The sequence below is a fragment of the Salminus brasiliensis genome, chromosome 4 (genome assembly GCF_030463535.1).
Source record: "Salminus brasiliensis chromosome 4, fSalBra1.hap2, whole genome shotgun sequence".
Classification (NCBI taxonomy): domain Eukaryota; kingdom Metazoa; phylum Chordata; class Actinopteri; order Characiformes; family Bryconidae; genus Salminus; species Salminus brasiliensis.
In genome coordinates this window covers 25,293,000-25,317,523 of record NC_132881.1, presented here as the reverse complement: position 1 = coordinate 25,317,523, position 24,524 = coordinate 25,293,000, and the positions used below count along the sequence as shown (strand labels likewise).

General features: G+C 39.5%; 1 protein-coding gene across 1 annotated transcript in view; it reads right to left on the bottom strand.

The window, feature by feature from the left end:
• The window catches only part of prkceb (protein kinase C, epsilon b), a 115,181-nt gene that overhangs the window by 8,756 nt on the left and 81,901 nt on the right, over positions 1–24,524 (bottom strand). Inside the window, exons 11-13 of the mRNA XM_072677721.1 lie at positions 14,704–14,858; positions 3,881–4,019; positions 581–769 (exon numbers count right to left, since the gene is read on the bottom strand). Coding sequence (XP_072533822.1) covers positions 581–769; positions 3,881–4,019; positions 14,704–14,858 — 483 coding nt within the window. The remainder of the gene's footprint in view (positions 1–580; positions 770–3,880; positions 4,020–14,703; positions 14,859–24,524) is intronic.

Sequence of the window (24,524 nt, the reverse complement as noted above, 5' to 3'; positions counted from 1 at the left end):
CACTCCTTTTTGTATGAATATTATTTGTTTAATATTCCTATTTCTAATAATAGTGTTTCACTGAGTGTTTCACTGATTTTGGCACAGTACTATATATTCTACAGTGTGTATTGCATCTACCATTTCTTAACATTGAAACAAAAGAGAAAGGTCAGACTCCTGTTATTACAAAATGTCAATGGCGAGTATAATTTCATGTACAATTGATCATATATTTAAAAGTGTAATTAAGCATCAAATTTGAATAATTTCTTAAACACAAGTAACGATTCAACTTCTATTTGTTAAGGACTGGTAAGATGCTAATGATAATAAGTCTCTGTCACTGAAAGAGACAATACTTATTAGCTACATAGCCTCATGACTCCAGTGCAAAACTAAAGAAGCAAACACTGGACACCAAACGGGTTGGTGGATTCACTTTGTGCTGGATGAGAGGGGGAATTATGTAAATTCAAATTCCCATTCCTTTAAAGTAGAGCAGCGATTACAAGAGAAAAGAGTAAGAAGTAAGGAAGGCGACAGAAAAAAGATGAAGGGCAGGGGTGTAAATGAAAGCAGAAGCTAATTAGCAGCTCACCGCTTTCAGGATGCTGACGGCCTCTTTGCTGAGCCACACCGGGTACAGAACGTCGTCATGGAGGATAGACTCAAAAAGATCGTCTTCATTATCAGCCTCAAATGGTGGCTGACCTGCCATCATCTCGTACATTAACACACCCAGAGCCCACCAGTCCACCGACGGGCCGTACTCCAGCTCCTGCAGGATCTGTGTGTCAAAGACAAAAAAATCTAAACCTGTGTCACAGCTCTTTGTTTTAACATAGTAAAAAAAACCTCAAGCCTCTAAAAGCCTCTAAAAGTTCAAAACATCTGTTGACACCTCTGTGTGCAAGCATGTAAGCTATGTAAAATTACAGTAACATTAACATATGAACACAAGGCACTTATATTCTGCATTGTTACACTACTAGGATCTGACCGACATGGATCCCAGCTTCCTCATTAGTGTGTAGTAAGAAGACTTTCTCATCATCAACATGACTGAGCCATGCTTAACGCCTCAAACGCAGTAAAGTAAAGCAAGTAAAGCATTGTGCTGTTCATGGAATAATCTATATTTATCATTATGTTGCTTAGAAACATTTCATAGCAGGTATAGAATAATTCATAGCAGTTACTGAACAATAAAAAAGGAAATGATGATTAATAACAGTAAGCCTGTAGTTCAAGTAGTCAAACTATACTTAAAATGTTCATATCGACCAAATGTGTTGAACAGGGTTGTCCAAAGTTTTCCATACGACTGTACATAGTTAGTGACCATCAAATGGTGTTTATATTACATCCATCATATGGTGTTTATATCATATCCATCATATAGTGTTTATATCATATGTCATATGGTGTTTATATCATATGTCATATGGTGTTTATATTATATCCATAATATGGTGTTTATATCATATCTATTAAATATCTATTATAAATATCTATTATATCTATTATATGGTGTTTATATCATATCCATCATATGGTGTTTATATCATATCTATTATATGGTGTTTATATTATATCCGTCATATCAAACACATTTTGCTGCAATAGGTAAAAGTTCTTTAAGCACCAACCAAATCTATGAGGCTCAGATACTGACAATGTCAACTCTCAACTCAACACATGATCATGTATTACTCAGTCAATAGAAGTGGCTACTGCAGATCCATACTGTATAGTGCAGCAGTTCAATCGTTTACCCGTGTGCCCCAAAGCAAACGTTCGTGACAGAAAACTCAAACATGGTAAGCAATCTGAGGAGCCATTCAGACAAAAATGCACCTATTCCACCCACTGGATTTGATTTGGGCTGCACGGTCATGACAACAAAAATCATAATGGCGATTATTTGGACTGATATTCTGTTTACGATGAACCAGCTGTGATTACCCGAAATGTTAGGCATGTTTTACTGCCTACAGAGAAAAGCCTGTGATCTGGCAGACCCTGTGAACCGTGACTCATCGGAACAGACTCAAAGAAGACTCACTGGGAAAATCAGAGGTTGGTCAATGCCTTTAGCGCATGTTTCTGGGATTTATTAGGGGGCTTATTTGCTAAGAAGTGCTGTTTATGACTACCGGTGGAGTGCTTGATTTGTATGTCTTAGCCACATTGGTGAAAGAAATAAGGACTTTTGTACCAGAGGCCTAAACAAAGGTTTTGATCAATGGGTTGTGTGCAGGCCTACACCGGTTCACTACACTGGTTCACCTCACTTTGTAGGATGTTATTTATATCAGCATTTAGGAGTCGGACATACAGATGTCCTTTTAACTGTTAAAATAAACAGAGTTCTGCTTTCACACAATAGCACAGGAGCGCAATATGAATTCATTCAATTTTTGTAAAACTGTGTTTCTGTGTAACAGATTTGAATAAATTCCATAGAGGCAACAAGCACAGAAACAAGCTTTTAATGGAAATCAGCTCATTGCAGCATTTTCCATAGCCTTCTGAATGTGGCTATGTGGCTCTGCGGTTTAGTTCATTTTGACTTGTTTGCAAATCTCAGAACAAAGCTAATTTTTTGATATTGAGTATCGTAATGTCGTGCCTCCACTGCTCTGAATTAATAAACAAAAGCCTACCAGCTTTCTAAACCTCGTCTCATCAGACCTACATGCAATTGTAAGCAAATGTCAGGACACCCCTATTCAAATTATTTCCTCTACAGGCAACCAATCTAAATTTTATATATAAAATTAATATAATTAATATAAAATATATAATATAACATTAATAATATATTAAATAATATAATATAAATTATAATATAAATTTATATAAAATGTTTAGTGAATTTAGTTAATTAAGTTAAGTTAGTTAATTAAGTTTTGAATTTAACATATATTTAACATATTATTGTCAGTCTCTCTGTATCGCGCCCTACCCCCGGGGAGATACCGAACCACCGCCCACAGGCTCACAGAAGGACTTTTGTTTTGTGTTTCTGTTCATGTATGGTTCTAAGACTCGGTTCTTGTTCATTTGCGTTCATTTATGTATCAGTTCAGTGTTTTGTTCATGTTCAGGTGTTTTGGTTCAGTTTTATCATGTCTTGTTTAGTTGATGCGTTTTACCTGAGGCTGGGGGTACTTAAGGGGCGTCGACGCTCTGTTCGAGGCCGAGAATTATATGGTAAATGGATTATATGGTTTATGGTCAAGGAACCTTAATGTTGTCTGTTTTTCCACGTACTGTTTAGGCCAGCATCGTCAGAGGTTTAAGCATTCAGCGAGGTTTGCTTGCTTTTCACGGATACATACCCACGACTCTCCATCCAGCTAGGCGACCCTCGGCAGTTCCAGGTTGGGTCTGCCTAGCCGCTCATGCCAAGTAGCTGGTTCCCCAGCTAAACCCCCGGTCTCAGGTCTGTCATCACTAAATTCTTGGAGGAGGAACGTGCCTGAACGTCCTAGAAATTGTACCTCTACCTCCCCATCACCACCCCATTTCCTCACCCTCCCTTTAACCCAGGCATATCTCTTATGTCTAAGCTCCATCTATCAGTGGGGGGCTCTGTATTCTCCGTATCCATCCTCATCTCTTACATTCTTCTCCCACATTAGTATACGCCGATGGCACAGATTGAACTTGCAAATTGAGGTTTGAAATGTGCAGAACTGAGTTGTCTGTAGATAATTTTAATAAAAATTGTACTGTATTGTACAATGAAATTATTGGTTCAAATAAATCCATGAAATCCGATGGAAAAAAATAAGCGGAACTCTTACACAGTGGCTATTTCCCACAAACGTACAACAGGCCATATCACTCTCAACGCCTCATTACGGAGCAAGATTTCCCCAGAAGGTTCTACCTCAGGTGCGATATAGTCGGGCGTGCCGCAGAAAGTGGTGGTGGTGATGCCGTCCAGAATGCCCTCTTTGCACATGCCGAAATCGGCCAGCTTACAATGGCCCTCTGCGTCTAACAGGATGTTGTCCAGTTTGAGGTCTCTGTACACAGAGAGAAAAAGGGAGAGGGAGAGAGAGAACATCAGGCAACCGTCAATGACGTGGAAGTTCAGGCTGAACCAAGAACATTGTACTTTTAGACCAAACAGTGCCTGTGCTTCGCGTCCTAAAAGAACAGGGTCTACTGCAAACTGACCAACACAACAGAAGGAACGTGCAGCGCCAGTCTCAACATCCGATGATAAGGAGCATCAGCGGGGGACGGCTGATGCTCCTTCCAGTGAAGTCTTTTGGAATCTTTAAAGGACTGTTAACAGTTTGCTGCTGTTCAGTTAAGTGATGTTCCTTTTTAATGCACGTAATGCATATCGTTGCCATCATTCAAAAACCTTGTAAATCCCCCTTTTTATTTGATGCTTTCACTTTTTGACTTAATTTGTATCTGCCAGTTGTTCTTTACATCGTGTCCATTTCAGGATGAATGGACCAATAGAAACACCCGGAAATGACCTGGGCTCAAATCATTTTACACTGGGTTCCATTGAAAGTTAAGTAGGTTTTTATCTTCTCCTGCAAAGTTGGCACTGGTGACATATTGCACAGAACAACGGCATGCTTATTATTGATTCAGTGAGTTACTTGCTAAGTGTTACTGCAGTGCAGGATCAGATTTTTTTATTACATTGGTCTCTGTCAGAGATATAACAGCTTTAAGTGTAAAACAAACACTCTCTTCACCACAACTGCAGACCACAGACCTAACCACAGGTCTGGATGGAGATAGGGGCTCCACACACATGCACAGCAATAGCCTTGTCTTCTTCTGTGTGTGTGTGTGTGTTGAAGCTGGTAGGGTATGTGGAATGAAACGGGAGAGAGACAGAGAGAGAGAGAGAGAGAGAGGGGGGGGGGGGGGGGGAGGCCTGGGCTGATAAGGTGCCTCTGATGAAAGAAGACGAGAGCTGGGATGAAACTAGTTGGGTTGGAGTTTGATGGTTGATTGCAAGAAGAATGTCAACATCTCAGGATGTCATTCAGTCAAAGGTGTTTTTCGCAAACTCGACCTTCTGAAAAAGAGAGTGTGTGGGTGTCTGTGAGTGTGTGTGTGTGTGTGCATTGCAGTTCATTATATAACTGTTCTATTTTGTCCATATAAAAAAAGGACACCTTGATGAAGTGCATATTGAGGATGAAGCTGGTTCTGCACTGCGGCTCCTCTGCACTGGTCTGGTTGGTTGGTTGGTTGGCTTGCTTGGTTTGTTCAGTCCGGTGGAAAGAATGACCCAGACTGAAGCAGGATGGAGCCCAGGCAAGTGCACAAGAAAACAGTCTGGGCTAAGCCTGAGCAGGAATGCTAAGACTGATGGACTGGAAGGAAGCGAATGTGTAGAAGCGGCCTGCAAACTGGCACACACACACACAAAAGTCCCTGTGAAATTTTTGGAGACGTGACCCAGTGCTCTGCATTGTATTCAGCCCTTATGTTCTGCTGCCATGCAGGATGTTCCACGAGTTCTCCGTATCAAAATCTCTCTCTGTCTCTCTCGCTCCACCGTCCCAGTCTCTATCTCCTCGCCTGCCCCCATATTGTCACGTCGCTCAAACTGTTTTTTCTGTACACGGAACAGAATTTGGCTTCAGCCATGAAGGATAATCTGTAAGTGTGTGAACAGAGAAGGTTTTCTGCCTGCTGTTTTTCATCCTCGTCATATGATCTCTGAAACCTCCAAACACCTACACTTTTTAAAAGCCACTTTCCAGCATATGAATTAACTTCCACTGTTCACTGTATTTATAGTTATAGACTATATATAACTATAAATATGAAGAAGTGAAAAAACTTTCTTAGCCTTCAATGGAAATCAATGTAAAAAATATATTTCAAGGCAGATAGATAGATAGATAGATAGATAGATAGACAGACAGACTGATAGATAGATAGACATACAGACAGACAGACTGATAGATAGATAGATAGATAGATAGACATACAGACAGATAGACAGATAGCTAGATAGATAGATAGATAGACTGATAGACAGATAGATAGATAGATAGATAGATCGATATAGATAGAGTGTTAGAGAAAGAAAGAGAGAGAGAGAGAGAGAGAGAGAGAGAAAGAAAGAACTAGTCACAGGAGAGAGCATTTCCTGTGTTTCATGTTAATCTTGAGGGGTGATTTTTCCATTACGTCCATGGTACCCAGCTAATGCTCCTCCCTTCTACAAGATCACATGGGGCACTGACTGAACTCTCTCACTCTCTGTCACATACACACATGTAAAAACTGGGACGATTTTATCATTTTCCTTTACTGAGACATCTGCATTCCAGTGATATGGACTGAATTCATCTTCATCATCTGGATACTTTCCATATCTATCATGCATTAGGAAATCTCATCGTAAACTCTAACCAATTAGAGGCTTCCCTTCCCGAAAGAAACTTGTTTATTTATTTAAATACATTTTGGACTGATCTTGTAAAACACTCTGTTGCAAATCCACAAATGAACTAAAAATCAATATCAATATTATTATCAGTACAGTAGCTCTAATGACGCATATCGCCCAGCTTAGAGTCCTTTTATTTTGATACCAACATGTGAGTTAAATACAAGAGACAGCATCAGTGAACCTTTACTTCTCCCATATGGAAATCTGATATATGGCAACATATAGAATTATAGAATATAGAATAAATATAGAAATGTATACCAACTTACCTAAAATGAGCCATGTCCAAATGTTTGTGGATACCCCTTCTAATGAATGTATTCAGCTACTTTAAGTTGCACCCATTGCTGACACACAGACACACACAGCGTGTCTAGTCCCTGTAGAGAAGTACTGCAAATATAATAGGACTCTCTGCAGCAGATGAACATGAACATATTGGCATCATGCCTAATGCCAGGTGTGGGCTAGAGGGGTATAAAGCCTCCCCCACATTGAGCTGTGGAGCAGTGGAACAGTGTTCTCTGGAATGATGGTGCTCCATTCAATATTTTTGGGATGAACTGAGGATGGGGTGGGTTGGTGATCATCCATTATTCTGACCTCACTCGACCTCAACGCTTGTCGCTAAATGCAACTCCAACAAAAGCAGGATAAACAATACTTTGTCCCAATACTTTTATCCTTTTGATACATAATTTTGATATGATTAATATTTAATACATGATTACTACACATGTGTATGTACTTGTCAATTAAAATATATGCATGAACCATATATAAATTAGAATTAGAGTGTTCAATATATAATATATATGTTATTTTTAAATATATGCCCACAAAATTGTATATGTGCATAAATAGACAAATCTCTTAGCAGGAGAGTACCCATACTGTAACAGACAATATGGAAAAATACAGCACGTATTTGCTTAACGTGCATATTTGCACATGTACGTGGTAGTATTGTATTCCATTAGCATGGTGGCTTAGAGAGAAGGTTTGATGTAATCCTCTGGCAGATAGACGTGCCCCTCCTCAGTCCACTCCACAGCTACGTAATTTATCATGAAATGATGCAACCACAGATCTCCAGACCTATCTGTTACTCGACTGATCACATGAACCATGCTGAGCTCTGCACTTCTTGTGGTTTACATATACTGTGTCAATCACCTCTTAAAGTGGAAGGGTTAGGTCCAATAAATACAAATAATCAGTAATGATTTGTGATTGCGACTGCAATATATATTTAAACTAAGACTTACTGCACACTTCTTTGCTTGTGTGTAAATATATCAGTGTTACTGTTAACAAAAACTATAACCTTCTGTAAAACATGCCAAAATGATCATTTCCACTGTTTTCATATTTTCAGGGCACAAATTATGATTCTATGGATCTGTTTTTCAAGTTAAATAGGAGATAAAGTTGGAGTAAAGCTTGAGATGAGCAAACTGTACTGATGTTTTTATTTACATTAATACAAATGAAACTATTCAAATTACTCCATTAAAGTCCCAATTACACCCAAAAGTCCAAAATATTTTTACACAATGCTTTAAAGTAAAAATGGTAAATAAACAAAAATATTTAAAGTATAATGTAATTATAACTACACTTATACAGAAAGAAAGAAGACTAAACTAAAACCGCTGGAAAAAAATTAAAACCACACTAAAGGAATAATTGTATTTTTATATTTTACAGAAAAAGACAAACTAAAATGGACAAAAAATGCATATTTACTTAAAATAAAAAAATAAACTACAAACAATAAAAATACAACTATTCCTTTACAGAAAACAAAAACTAAACTAAAACTGACTAATGCATTTTAAAACTAAATAAAACAACACTGAAAATATTATAATTTTTGTATTTTAATTTGGATTTCAATTATAATCTTTACATTTATTTTATTTGTTATAAAAACATATATATTTATTTATCATATATATATATATTTATTTATTTTTTACTATTATAGCCTGGTACATTTGGATGTATGTACTGAAATGCATGCACACGTCTATGAATGGTATGCTGTTAGAGAATGTAGAGTAGTTACAACTGTCATTTATTATAAAGCCACAACTTGAAAGCTGGCACTCACAGTTAAGAATTGAATAGCTATGTGAACCAAAACAGTGAAGCCGAGCTTTTACATTCCTTGCAAATTTAAAACACAGTCCCTGTTTTGGAAATGTTTTACTGTTATTGTGTCTGATAAACACTTGCTGACCTGTGTCTACAGGATGTCCTGCCAAGAGTAACTTTTGCCAGTCACAATAGCAAGAAAAGATGATTCAGTGGATAGAGAATGATGGGGGATCAAAAGGAAACAAGGTGTGTCTATGGCCCTGCGTGCTCTTTCTCTTTCTTGTCCTCTCTCTTGCTTTAGATGCTCTGAATGCACTGGCACTCAGACCACTGCCAATCTCCTGGCCCTGCGAGCTCAGGCATGCTCTGTGAGGCAGCTCAGACCAACACTGTCCCCCAAACACACCTTGTCCCGTTTGTCCCTGAGGGGGGAGGAGAATGTTGCATTGCGGCCGTGCAGACTGCTAGGTTTCTGTTGTTTTTTTTTGTCCTAGATGTGTATGGTGTCAGGGAGGTCATAGCGAGGTAGGATGAGTTCACATGAGGAAAAAATGCTGCTCTACCACACTTTCAGTTCAACGCTCACACGCAATCCACAATTTCTATTTTCATTTTTGTAGTCGGTCAGGCAACACAAGTGTGCAGTCTGAGGTTTTCTTCAGTATTTGCTTTTACTACAGACGTAAATAAATGGACAAAAGTATGAGATGTTATTTTTTACATCTGTTTGTACAGACGCTCTATATCTGTACAATCCGTATTTGCACTGCACACGTGTGAAACCATCCTCTCTGAGTTTCAACTATGTACACATGTCAGCTACAAAGACACTGGCCAACTGGTCTACTTTGTGTGGTGAGTTTCTCACTTTCTAATGCTGCTTTTCGGTTAAGATAGGTCCCCACAACATCTTTATCAGTGATCTGTCTACTTCAAAATGACATATTTCCATTTGAAGATAAAATTGATGGAGCTTATAAAAGGAAAATGTAAAAGGAGGTTCAGGAGGTTCATGTGGTGGCTGAAGTGAAAAATTTGGGTGGCAGGCATTTGTTAGACAAGTAGAGAAAGGTGTTAGGGGGGTTTTGCAGCGAAGTCAGCTACGTCTTTGCTAGGCTGAATTCAGATTTAGAGGTCATGTGTTCAGCCACTAAAGAATCATCACAAGTAGAAGTAAGAAAAATCTAGTCACTTGTTAAGGATAAGAAGAGCTGAGGTTGGATAGGGAAGGTAGTGTATGACTAAATGAGCAGAATGGTGAGAGATATAAGCTGCTTGGTGCTTATTACACCAGGAAGACTCTACATTGTGGCTAGGATGTTCCCCCAGGCCTGCCACCAAAGTGACTCTACATTGCAGTTCGAACAATTCCAGGGCCTGCAGCCAGGGAGACTTTACATTGCGGCTCAGATGTTCTCCCAAAGCTGCCACCAAAGTCATGCTACAACGCAGTTAGAAAGATTCCAGGGCCCGCAGCCAAGAAGACTCTACACTGTGGCTCGGATGTTCCCCCAGGCCTGCCACCAAAGTGACTCTACGTTGCAGTTAGGACAGTTCCAGGGCCAGCTATCAGAGTGACTCTACAGCACAGATGTTTCCCTGGCCTGCCGCAAGAGTGACTCTACATCGCCAGAATGACTCTACATCGCCAGAATGACTCTACATCATGGCTCTGATGTTTCACGGCCGCACCACTTGAGTTACTCTACATGGTGGCTGGAACGTTTCCTGGACGTTTTCCTGGTAATGTCTCTTGGCCTGTAGCTTTGAGCGCTCCCCTGCCGGCTGCTGAAGTGACTACTTTGCTGCACTGAGGCAGCAGTCCTTTACACTGCTTTACAATGCAAAGTTTGACCTATGTACATACCTTTCACTCTGAACTTGTCAGCAGATAGATGAAAGAAACACATCACTGCTGTACTAAAACAAAACCAGTAATACTGGTAAGAAGTCTACTGGATGACTAAAGAAATATTTGGTGTTTAAGCAGTGCCCCATTCCAAAAATCCAGTACGATTATATCCCTTCTAACTGTTTCCCCCCACAGTGACTATGAGTTGAGGCCGATTAGAGAGGCCCTCTAATTACCCAACTGCCCAGCATGCTTTGCTCTTAAGGTGTGCTTCATTCCCACAGAAAGGGGATCAATCCTGGAACCACATTACAGCAATAGGGTATGAATAGCAGTGTTTGTGTTTATGTGTGTTATTCTCATAACACACAATGAGCCATTCATACTGGTTGGACTACATCCTGTCCAGTTTCCATTCACTGGTCGAACGTTTAGGCAATGACCCTTACAGTAAATGAAGGCTTATAAGGTCATTAGGTGTGCAAGTCCAGCCAGATGGCGTCCATCCAAACAGCTACAATCTAGAATAGAACTTGCATCATCTGTGTGGGGACAATTTGGTTAGATCTTTGCTGAATCAATGTTTGTGTGTGGAATCACTGTTCACAACAGGCTAAATGTTGTGGGATTTGCTTGGGAACTGGCCTAAATAAAAAGTATATACAGTCACAATCATGCAAAAACATTGTATCTACATTTTTGTTTATCTTCCTTTTATCTGGCAGTTATTCATTACATTGTGACAGAATCTTCTAATGAATGGACCTAAAGAAATGCTCTTGGAATAAAATATTTTGCATGCACTTCTACTAACAGTTGAGTCCTGTGAAGTTGACATTTTGAAGATATGTAAGTTTTTGCATGACAGTAACAATATATTCATCTAAAACCAAGTATTTAGTAGCTCTGAATTTGTTGGTTTGCCCATCTGGAACCATAAAGCGTACTGGTGTGCAGGTACATATGAGTCCCATATGAGTAAAATGACTCAGATCTCTTACTGCTGCAGACTAATTAGCACGCTGTATCTGAGTGGACATTGTCTAGATGAGTGTTCTGAATAAGGCAATCACAGTGTTGTCAGAATCACCATCACATGCCCCCCTGCTTTTCCAAAAGGAAATATGCTTGAATTAGTAAAAAAAGATGAAGCCGGTTGGGTCAAACTGAAACTTAAATGAAGCTAAATCAAGCTTCGTGGTTTAATGTATAATCTTATTCAAGTTTGGCTAATGTCAAAGCTTCTTTTACCTTCTAGGATTTATGGCCAGTTTCCTAAACAGGGGAGAAATCTAGTTCTGGACTACATTTTTAATTTAATGAAGTATCTCCACTCATAATGCTGTGAAGTCCAGGACATGGCTCAGTCCCTGTCTGGAAAACCAGCCCTTGGAGTTGTAGAATGTCATTAGAAATATATATATATATATATATATATATATATATATATATATGATGTCCTCTGTTTTCTGGGGTTTTGTACAATTTGTTTTTTTAATGGTTTATGGCTTGCAAACGAATGTTCATGTAGGTTTGTTGTTTGTTGATACCTGAAATGCTGTGAAAATCATCCATGGGTTTAAAAATAAATAAATAAATAAATAAATACATACAAAACCACATTTACACATAAATTCAGTGTCTTATAGCAAACACAAACAGTCATTTGGAGAGGTACCACTGGCCTGTGGATGAGATGTAAGAATTTTTAGTTGCATGCTCTTACAGAGCGAGAAACGTGATCTCTCTCTTTTGATGGCAAAAGTAATATAAAATGCCCTTATCAGTTGGTTATGTGGAAGTAAGAGAAGCCAAGTCACAGTCCATGAAATCAGAGATAAAAACGTCAACCACAACTTGATTTTTATCAGTTTGCCAATAAGAACATGACACCGGTTTGTTTGTTAGTTTTTTTGCAGCAAATGATATCATTGGTAAAGCATGTTTTCACTAAATGTCAGTTCAGTCAGCTGCTGAGTAGCAAAAATCACAACATTCCCAGCAAACTTTTTTTCATTTTAACGTTTGCTATTTGTGCAGACAGTCAAAAGAGACTTTGTCACTGTCTGCTGGGTTTGGTATTAAGAGCGTATGAAAAATCTCAAAGTCAATGAACTTAAAAATCGTGTCTAGTGCGCCACCTGTCCAAGTCCTGCATGGCTGCCTCCTTCTGAAAGTGAACGGAGAAGCTGAGCAGAATGTAACGGCCAGAGAGAAACGGTTAAGCAGTGACTGCAGGACGAGACAATGAGACAACTGTAATCCTATTCTCTCAAAACTAATAAGCACAGCAATTATAAACATTAAACCTTCTGACCTTTTCATCTGCAGTGCCCCATTTCTCTTAAGATCCCCCATTAGCCTTCCCTCTCTGCAAGGCCTGCACTCAGGAAAACCAGGGAGGAGGTGGTTTTAATTCAATACAACAACATTCAACTCCAAATGAGATTCTTCCTGTTCAGGCCCCAAAAGAGCCTTAAGAGCGGGTAGAGAATGGCTGGGCGGGAGTGCTGAGAGGTTACTGGGGTCACTTACAGCCCGTAGGGACAGGGACATGACCTGTGCCCTGGATGTTAACAGATAAGGATCTAATGGACTGATCGGTAATGTAATGTTTTTGACAAAGGGTGAACCAATAGGGTTGAGCGTTATGATGATATATGATGTCTCTTTACATGGTTGCCAAAGGTTTTGCTATATTGTCAGCAGGTTGTGAGTTTGAATACTATAAGCAGTATGAGGAATGTTGACTAAAATATCATTGTCCTCATAGTTTTGGTAATATTTTCTTTGGATTTGACACCAATTTTATAGATTTTATTAACTGTCTACTTATCAAACAGAGTGCATTATGTATCAAAAAAGTATTCAAGATTATGATATGTTTTTTTGGGGTGAATTTGAAAACGAGAGCTGGAAAAAATTTTATGCACCTCTTTCAATCAATACATTGACCTGCATATTTGACAGTCACTTTTTTGGCACTGTTGGCCAAATGATGCATGAGAAGTATTAAACAGCCTGAATTGCTTATCAAATATAAAGCACCATATACTTATATACATATACATATATACAATACTTCCACCAAATCCTAAGGGACAGATACTCTAGTCTTTCACAACATTAAAAAATAAAATAATATGGTCTATGCAAAAGATGAGACTCCCCAATTTATGCAAATACTCAGATGGGTTTTGACAAAGTCAAAGAACTGTGGAGGTCAAGATAAGCTCTGGAAGAGAGACTTGCTCATAAGCTGGTAAGGGTGGTGCACGGTTCCACTGCACAGCACTGCTTGCACAAACACAATCTTCATGGAAGAGTCATAAAAAGGAAACCTTGTGACCTTGTTGCAAAAGTATGCTGTAGAACATCTAGAGAAGTCAGATGAGACTTGGAAACAAGTTCTGTGGACCGATGAAGTCAAAAGAGAACTCTTAGCACACAATTAGCAAAGGTATTTTGGAGAAAAGCAGGAATAGCCTTGCCTATTATATATTTTTTAAATATTTTAAATGTAGTTTTAATGTGATAAACATATATACAGCTTAGTAAATGACTTATTTGTACATATTAAATATTTTATGTGAATATCATCCCAGCAGATCACTCAACTACTACAGAGACTACAGAGGTGTGCATCCCACATTTAACTGAAGAATGGATCGGGCAGAAACTGGCTGAAAGAATGCCAGCCTCATGTCCCTAAGCACGGCCTGCTGTGTGTGCTTAATGACACACAAACCGGTGCATAAACAAACTTTTCTGGAATGAATAAATGGACATGGCTCCTCAAAGTAAACAACCTGAGGTAAACAAGGCCAAAAAGCGCCTCCATCTCTAGGCTAAATAGCCACCCAACAACACACACACACACACACACACACACATAGCTCCAGCTTTCTGACCCAGTTCATGAGAAGTGAACCCCACTTGAGTTACACTGTATCTTGGCCACATACGATCGCGTGACAACATGCTGCTGTTACAGAATTTCACCACATTTGAAGGGAGTTTTGATTGGAGGAGAGAAACTGGTTTCAGGTCCAAAAAGTAATTAACTAAAATTAGAACATGTTTGTTATCTGTTACAATGGTGTTTTGGTTGAAAAGCCTCCATGGCTCTCACACATTGTGCCCTTGACACTGCTGCACAATGATGCTGTGTCTCTGGATGGCAGAAAAAAGTAGGAAAACATCAAACATCTATTGGGTTGGAGGGACACACTGCAGCTGGACAGCACAAGACAATGCGGTATTTGAGCCTGTTTTTCTTCATCCACATGCCAATAGCCACATGGTACGTTACCTATAGATGACCCCGTTCCGGTGGAGGAACATGAGAGCAGAGGTGACCTCAGCAGCGTAAAAACGGGAGCGGGCTTCATCAAACTTGCGTGAGCGCTGGATCTGGAACATCAGGTCCCCTCCATTCACGTACTCCATCACAAAGAACAGGCGGTCCTGAGGAGTTAAAGACAAGGAAAACGCTGTAAGCCAACACCAACAGGATCTTAGCCAACATGCAGTGTAATGGCTCAGACAATGTGAATAGAACTCAAATGTCTTCTAAACGAGTCTGACATGGAACGCTACAATTTCAGAGGCTTAAAACATGCAAAAAAAGACGTTTAAGGGTGACATGAGGGAAAATATGCTGGAAAATAAGCTTTTCCAGGACGATACTTTTTCCAAAACGATCAATTTTCTTAAAGAAGACAACAGATGGAGTCCCACACAGAGAGTATGAGGTTGGGAGGAGGTAGACAGCCGTCTGAGAGTTAAGAGACACACGCAGACACACACACAAGCCTTAGAAACTGATGCATTTTATAGGACATAAAAAAATCAATCAAGCAATACTGCTGTTCACAGACACTGTCCCACTACACATTCCACCTGTTCACACACAAATCTCTGCATAATGTAGAACCTCCTATTTAACCAAACCCCTGCTCCATACTGCCTAATGCTTGTGCACTTAGGTACTGTGATGGTGGACTTCTGTCTATCCCTAAATTCGGAGTGGTCCCTGCAGGTGGCAGATCTTTCGGTGTCATGACCACCAAACCATGGAATGTTCTATCACAGTTTCTTCATGTCTGCTCCTCCCTCTACTTTCTCCGTCTTCTCATGTTAATTGTCTGTTGCCTGACGTCTCTTTGTTTTAATGTATTTATTTTGTAATGGTTTTGAATCCTCAGTAAAGCAACTCTGAGGTTAAATGTATTATGTATATATACATTATATACATTGTTTTTCATAACTGAGAAACTTTCATCCTGTCAATGAAAGCTACTTTCCCTTTGCCAATGCACAGTGCCAATGCAAAGTTTTTAGAAGAATAAGTGTTGTATGTGTGCTTACAGTAAATGCACTGTGTCCAGAAGTAATAGCTGATACACGTTAAGTACTACTTCTTCCACCAGTACTATTATTAATAATAATACTGCAACTATTACCACCATTAAAAATAATGTTACTACTATTCATATTAATCGTACTGCAAATACTACCACTACTAATGATACTGCTACTACTACTACTGCAACTACTCCTACTACTGCCTCTACTAATAGTACCACTCCTATTACTACCACCATTACTACTACTGCTACTACTACTATCACTACTAGTGCTGCAGCTACTACTATGACTACTACTACAACTGCTACTACGTCTGCAACTCCCTCTACTTCTACTACTATTACTACTATTATTGCTATTACTACAACGTCTACTTCTACTTCCTCTACTACTACTTCTGCTACTCCCTTTACCGCTACTATCACTACTACGACCTCTACTAGTCCTACTTAGTGCTACTACTACACCTTCTTCTACTCCTTCTACTACTACAACTGCTACTACTTATGCCACTCCCTCTACTGCTACTACTATTACTACTATTATTGCTGCGACTACAATGTCTACTTCTACTTCCTCTACTACTACTTCTGCTACTCCCTTTACTGCTACTATCACTACTACTACCTCTACTAGTTCTTAGTGCTACTACTACACCTTCTTCTACTCCTTCTACTACTACAACTGCTACTACTTATGCCACTCCCTCTACTGCTACTACTATTACTACTATTATTGCTGCTACTAAAATGTCTACTTCTACTTCCTCTACTACTACTTCTGCTACTCCCTTTACCACTACTATCTCTACTACTACCTCTACTATTACGACTACACCTTCTTATACTCCCTCTACTAATACAACTGCAACTACTTCTGCCACTTCCTCTACTGCTACTACTATTACTACTATTATTGCTACTTCTACTTCTTCTACTACTTCTTCTGCTACTCCCTTTACCGCTACTATCACTACTACTACCTCTACTATTACTACTACACCTTCTTCTACTCCCTCTACTAATACAACTGCAACTACTTCTGCCACTTCCTCTACTGCTACTACTATTACTACTATTATTGCTACTTCTACTTCTTCTGCTACTCCCTTTACCGCTACTATCACTACTACTACCTCTACTATTACTACTACACCTTCTTCTACTTCCTCTACTAATGCAACTGCTACTACTTCTGCCACTCCCTCTACTGCTACTACTATTACTACTATTATTGCTATAACAACTCCTTCTACTTCTACTTCCTCTACTACTACTTCTGTTACTCCCTTTATCACTACTACTACCTCTACTGTTACTACTAGTTCTACTTAGTGCTACTACTACCACTTCTTCTACTCCTTCTACTACTACAACTGCTACTACTTCTGCCACTCCCTCTACTGCTACTACTATTACTACTATATTATTGCTACTTCTACTTCTTCTACTACTTCTTCTGCTACTCCCTTACCGCTACTATCACTACTACTACCTCTACTATTACTACTACACCTTCTTCTACTCCCTCTACTAATGCAACTGCTACTACTTCTACTCCTCCCTCTACTACTACAACTGCTACTACATCTAATACTCTACTACTAGTAAAACTAGCACTACTACTAACAGTAATAATACTGGTGTATGGCAGTTTCGTGTTAAATGAAGTGTCCTGGACACTCATGGTTCAACTATAGTTCACTCCTGACTCAACACTTCTGTAGCGAGGAGGAATGACAACAAAGTTGACTTTCTCTAACCCTAAAGACACTACAGGGGTAAACCCAGTGATAGAATGTGATCTGAAGCTTAATCTCTAAACAAAAGGACACAGCAATTGTGCAATCCAGTAAAAGATGTGGTTGTAGCACACTGTCATATTTTATTTGGCCACAAAAGTATAATTAATCTAGTAATAAAGAAAGGGATTGTGAATTTCACACAAGACTTTGTGCCATAGTCTCTGGAGTCGCTTAGCTTAGCCTGGTTGTACGAGAGCCAAGGCATGACTTCTTTTCATCAGAGAGCCAAGAAACCGACACTGTGTTCTGAGAACAGGCTAAAATGTACACTGCACCATTAATGCCGCTTAATAACATGACAGACTATTTTACCCAGGAGGCAGATTGTGCGTTTTCAGTGAGACTGACATGCAACTTCAGAGGCATGCTGATGGGTGACTCCGCCTGTCTCCTGAGGCTGAAGGAAGGCCTTAGTTGAACTATACAATCTATTCAAAAGGAAAATCTGACTCTATTAGAAACTGGGTCCTATCCCAATCCACCTTACCATACCTTCCCATAGCTCCTTCACAAAGTCCTAAGTAGCACCTGTTAATGCCTCTTTTCTAATAAAGCTTAACCACAACAAACGCGGCTTAGCGTGAGATCAGCTCTGCATTTCGTAATGCGGTGTTAAGGGAAGATGATCTCCTCCTGTGCAACAAGATAAACTGTGCTGCAGAGAACTTTGGTATGGCAGTTCAGTTAATCCACATCTTGCTCCATGGTGACGTCAACTTACACCTGCAGTGCATTTTCTTTCTGATTGGCCTCCCAGCAACATGTCTCTGTTTCATTTCAAGTAGAATGCCCTGTTCCTTTTCCACTTCTAATGATGGATCCAAGTTATGGACTGCAGTCTCAAGCCTTGAACATCTGCGAATGCTTGCTGCAATTGGAATTAAAGATAAAAACTCCTGCGCGCTTCAGCTTCATCTCGACCTCTGAAATCGCAGAGCTGCTCTTCGGCTGGTCGTTTAATAAGCGAACAAGCAGCACTCAGGTTTCATTACTGGGTGAAACTGGATAATTGTGTAGATTTCCGATATTACATTAGGGATTACATTCTGAAGCCAGAATCAGCTTGAAGTCTAGAAAGACCTGCTCTGTGATTCATCTCTGAAACTTGTTCTGCAAACAGCTTGTTTTGAAGCTGCTAATAACAAAATGGGAAAGACGCCTTGGCATACAGACAGTTTTTTCGTACTTGTAAACGTTGTACGAATAAAAGTTCATGGTCATGGAATCTTTACATTATTTTAAGGGTCCACAGCCAAGTTCCTGCGTCCCATTTAGAGTCCTGGCAATGCAGATTTTTGCTCTATGCCTAATGCAGGGCTTGAATTATCATGGTAGATGGAGAACAGCAAACTGGCTATAGAGAACATACACACTTCGAAACATTTACAATTTCCTGGTTGCCCAGTTTGGCCACCACTGCCTTAAAAACAACACCCCTATTGAAAAGTTAAGGAACCCAAAGAGACTCCTTCATAGATTTGCTTACACATTCAGGATATGGTTGATACTCTTATCCAGGTCCATTAGAATTAGGTCACACAGGCTACAATAAGAGTCCTGATCAAGGACTGGGGCATTGAGCCCTAGTTCACCATGAGGAGGGCAGTGTTGCTACCTACTATGCTACACTCTGCTAGACCAACTTAGCTCCTAAGAACCTTTCTGTCACTTTGGGTTCCATCAAAGCTTTGGATGGTAGTGTAAAACCCTAATAAGCGGACTCCTAAAAATAAAGGTTCTTCGAGTGATGCCATAGAAGAACCACTTTTGGTTCCTCCTGAAACCCTGTTTATTTTCCCACACTTCAGTTCTCTCCAAGTGAATATCAGCTTCATAGACCCTACAATTAAACCCTGTGGGACTCCACAGAATATGCTTTAAAACTGCTACCAAGTAATTTGCAGTAGGTTCTGCATTATGAATAATAATATTAATATAATATTTAACCTTGGGTGAAAGGGTTACAAGGTTCTTCACACTGATACCTTACATTACAAAATTACATTACAAACACGGTTCTTCTACGGCTTCACTCAAAGAACTATGTGGAGCACCTTTCCGAAGTATTTTTAAGAGTGCCTTCTGGTCTGGCCATTTGGACATGGCTTTTGGAACTCAAGGTGGATGTTTGTGTTCAATTTGTTGACCGTCTGAGTGATTCACGTCACTTTGGTGTCCATTGAGGTTCCTATTTTTTTTGCAGTTTTTTGGCACATATTCATTGTGTTTAAATAAACCCCCTGCTCTTCCCTTTTCTGTCTCTTTGTCTGATTTTTTTCCTTCGTCAGTGGAAGGTTCTTCCCAGGCTTCTCCGCACTTCACACAGTTGTGGTCACTGGAACAATCCCTTTCTTTCTTGCGTGGCCTGATAACATGATCGGCCTTGATAAAACAACTCGAATTTTTTGATGTAAAAATCGTAATCGGCGTGGTCTTTCCAGGCTCAGCGAGCCTTCCTTACATAAGAGCGCTAGGCCCACCTCCCCTTGTCCTCTCTCTCTCTCTTTCTCTGAAAGCGAATTTAAACAGGATGCTGAAATAGTTTGTTTAAACTGTTCCCAGAGACGCAGCAAAGGCCCACCCAATCAAACGCGAATAAACATTTCCTGCCTCCAATTAGAAAAGTAGAGATACTGGCGTCCCCGTGCAGCACCAGAGAAAAGACTCGATCGCCAGATAAACCACCAAGACCCAACAAGCTGGGGCGTAGTAGTGTATGTCAGATGGGGATTTTGATGGATCACATGAGCTCAGTGTATGTGTGTGCATGTATGAGTGTGTGTGTGTGTGTGTGTGTGTGTGTGGGTGCACATTCCATTTTGCAGATGAAGAAAAACATACTTCCAAGAGGTAAAAGAAAAAAAGTTCTCTTTTCTAGGAGGAACAAGAAACTTAATATCAGCCTTAGGAGCGCAGGGTAAAAACTGAGAAAGGTTTCTCCTGCTGGGCCGCTGGATCCGCCACAAGTTGTGGCCCATTTTCCTCCACTGTTTAAGAAATCGCTGTTCCCCGTTGCGTGATTACAACACTGTGCACGTGCTTAGCGGATGGAAAGCTTGGTGATGCTGATAGGAGCAGGAAATCGTGAAAAACATCAGTACAGAGTGTATTATGTGTGGCGCTGAGCAATAGCCAAGAATGTTTATCCTTAAACCCAGAACTAAGCACTGTACATTGTACATACACAGAAGTCCACAAATACACCTTTAAATGAGGGGTGTTTAAAATGACAGAGTTTCATTCACAGAGTGTGCTCAGAGACAACAGGTGTTGATTTAGACCATAAACCAACCAACAAACCAACTGTTTTAGACTAATGAACACACAGATGTGCTGTTTCTACACAACATGTGTTGAGTATCTGGCAAAGAGTATGACACAGCATATTATTCTTAGAATAAACCTAAAGGAAATATATATAATTAATTAATATATAAATAACATATTTATGCATGTGCTAAATTTTCCACTATCAGCGCAGAAAGGGTTAGGAGTACTCCTGACTCCTGAGTAGATATATGCAATAGATGACAGACAATTTGACAATATATCTGGCAATGTTATGTTTGTCAGTGGTTTAACCCCTTTAACAGCCTATGGACTGTTGGTGGGCCAAAAGTGTTATTAGAAAATTCAAAGAATAGCCCCACCAGTTTGTACAGTACCTGTAGTTTCTGAGTAATACCTCTGTGTGTAATAAGTCTTGCTGTGTTAAGGGCCTAATAAGGTGGGTAGGGCCAGTAGTTCTACATTTAAAATAGGTTAGGTTAGGGATGTACCATATGGAAAATGCCAGTATCAGCTATTTTTCATTTAGCTGTCGATATCAATACATACAAACATTGATCAAATTCTCTCTTATTCTGTACTCTAGTGTCACCTAGCTCCTTTCCTGCTCTTCTGGAGTTGAATGAACACATTGTGAAACACTGGTTTGAAATATTGTTCATATTTGAACATCTATAATATTCAACGTTCTACACACTGCGTTGCACTACACTTAGTGGACAGGGCTAATTAGGCTCTCTTTGTTGAGCAATATACAGTTGGTCAGTGTTTTAAGAGTAGTGTCCAAGGTGATATCTGCAATGTACAAATTGCTGCCTTCACGCTGCTTTCTTAACCTTTCAATGGAAGTCAATGTAAAAAGATTTTATTCCCAGTCATTTTGGAGCATTTCTACTGGTCCATTCAGCATGACATTCTAAATCAATGTAAAGAACAACTGCCAGATTCACATTATGTCAAAAAGTGAAAACCAGCAACAGGTTTTTGCGTGACGGACGATATGTAACCACAATTTATCATGATAATCACAGTCGGCATGTTGGTAACAATGGGTATTAATATGAGGCCAATGTCTGCAGAAAATGATGGATTGAATATCAAAAATGATCCAATCGAGGCTGAAACAGCACATACTCCCACTTTTAGATGCTCCCTTAAACACTGTATGTTTGCCCACACTTCAGTTCTGCACTTCACATCAGCTTCATAGACCCTATAACAGAACTCTGTGGGACTCCACAAAATATGCTAGACTATTACCAAATACTGTGTAGTAGTTTCTGCATTATGGTTAATAACAGAATAATAAACCTTTAACTTTGAGAACCTTTTAAAGTTATCAGGGTTATAAACATTTTAAACATTCATAGTAGTTTTAACAACAAAAAAAAGCCTAATTTTTGGTTGTAGAAAAGAAAAAGCGGTCCCGTGACACGATGACAAAAAAAAAATATCATCATATTGCCCAGCCATTTGTGAAGTTTATTCAACATTGCAGGGTATCCTGTGTATATATACATACGGTACATGTACATGCACACACAAAGAAGTACTCAGACCCGGCAGCGACATTTACCAAGAAAACACAGCTTGTACAATTGAACACGCCCTTATTCTATATACACACACAGGCGCCGAAGTCTGTCATACGAGGCGCCTATGTCAGTCACATTTGCGCCGCTCACAGAATAATCACTCAACGTTTCACCCAGATGTTTTCCGACCAAGTACGACACAACGCGTCCCGTACACACATACACACACACAGACTCACGCATTAACACACTTTCTCTCTTCCTGTAGGGAGTGGACATACGTGTAAATGCCAGGTTATGCATGTCTCATTATGGATGGACAGGATGTCATAGTCGAGGCAGTAAACAATAATACCACTGTAACTACAGACTCTTTATATTGAGACCAATCTACAGCACTGGACATGCCTTCCAGCAATTACAGGACATACATCATGAGATAATAAGCAGAGATAATAAACGCTCTGGGAATGTCTAGCTTCGGGAACTCTAACAGCAGTGACACTGAACTTGGGTTGGATGGATTGGAGTAATATAATACACCCATATACAAGTACACAAGGCCCCACTTAAACACCCACCGATGACTCCTAACCACTTTGCGCAGAATAACACACCAACGTTTCCCTGTTTGCCAAGAAGCTGTCAGGCGTTACCGGCTGAGAGGGTGCTTTATGGAACTCGCTCACTGCAGAAAAAAATTTCTCCTACTCTCCGAAGAGAGAACAACAAACACGGGCCTGATGGATCTTTCTTTACACAGCGCAAGTCCCACAAACTCTCTCTCTCTCTCTGATGACAAAGCTCTTAATTGAGTTGTTCAGACTGTTTCAAGCCTTAGCATGCTGATGTGTTACATAGAAAAAGCTCTGTTTGGGAACAGTGTGTTCTGGGAGGAATGTTTAGAGGGGGGAAAAAAATGAAAGCCTTTTGAGCTAAATGTAGCATGCCAAGAGATGGACACACAGATGTTGAGCCAGTACCTGATGACTGGATGCGAGTCTGGAAACCTTGCGCCGTTATAGACCCAGTGAAATTATGGAATACACACTGAATTTAAATACAATGACTCTGATGATGGTTTAGGTCATTTATGGGAATTTAGCATTTCTGTTGGAGTTCCACAAGGTCCCATTTTAGGACCGCTGCTTTTGTCACTGCGTACGCAACCTCTAGGAAACCTCTAAATTAGATAAATAAGCTACAATGGTGATACACAATTATATGTATATCTTCTTTGCAGCTAAAAGTCAAGACTTGGTTACCTCTAGAAGTATCAGGTTTATGTCAGTAGATTTCACAAAGTCTGCATACTAGATAACTAGTTAAGTTGCTGGTATTTGGTATAAATCACGATGAGTGATTTTCTTGCATCATAAGTATTTAAAGTACGAAAATCTTTAGACTCTACCCTCTGTTTTATCCCTTTTTCAAATAATGTCACTGAGGGTAAAATCTATCTAAAAAATATATCAATTTTTTTGTATTCAGAGATAACAGAGATATATGTACATTTGATAAAGTTAAAAACAAAAAAGCTGTGATGCTTAGTTTGCTTTACTTCTCAAGAAAATAATAAATTCTCTGCAAAATCTAGCAGCACAGATCCAAACGGACAAGACTGCAAATCACCACTGTTTTGAAACAATTACACTGGATATCCTCTAGGATTGATTTCCTCTCTTAGAATTGATTATTTTACTTGTCTGTAAAGCTCACAGACTGCCTTCAGCAAAGCTCTTGTGTAAACTGGCGAAAAAGAGGAGAATTATATTTCTTCAAATCTATGGACCTTATAAAAAAAACGTGGTTACTCTTTACAATTAGGCAGTCATGTCCAGTACACACCTTTGAGACAACTTTGAAATAATTTAAATATTATTAATAACAATGCTATTAATAATACTACTACTAGTACTAACAACAATAACAATAATAATAAAAATAATATTGAGGTTATTATGGATAAAGGCCCAAACCTAGACAGGTTCCTATACTGACATACTATACTATTTTTGATCATGCAAATGTGTATCTATATGAAATGTATCTACATCAAATATGCTCTTAATGCTGTCTGCAGTGGCAATTGTGCTGTATTAGCAATTCCTGCCCGTGCCTTTTTAATGATAGGCT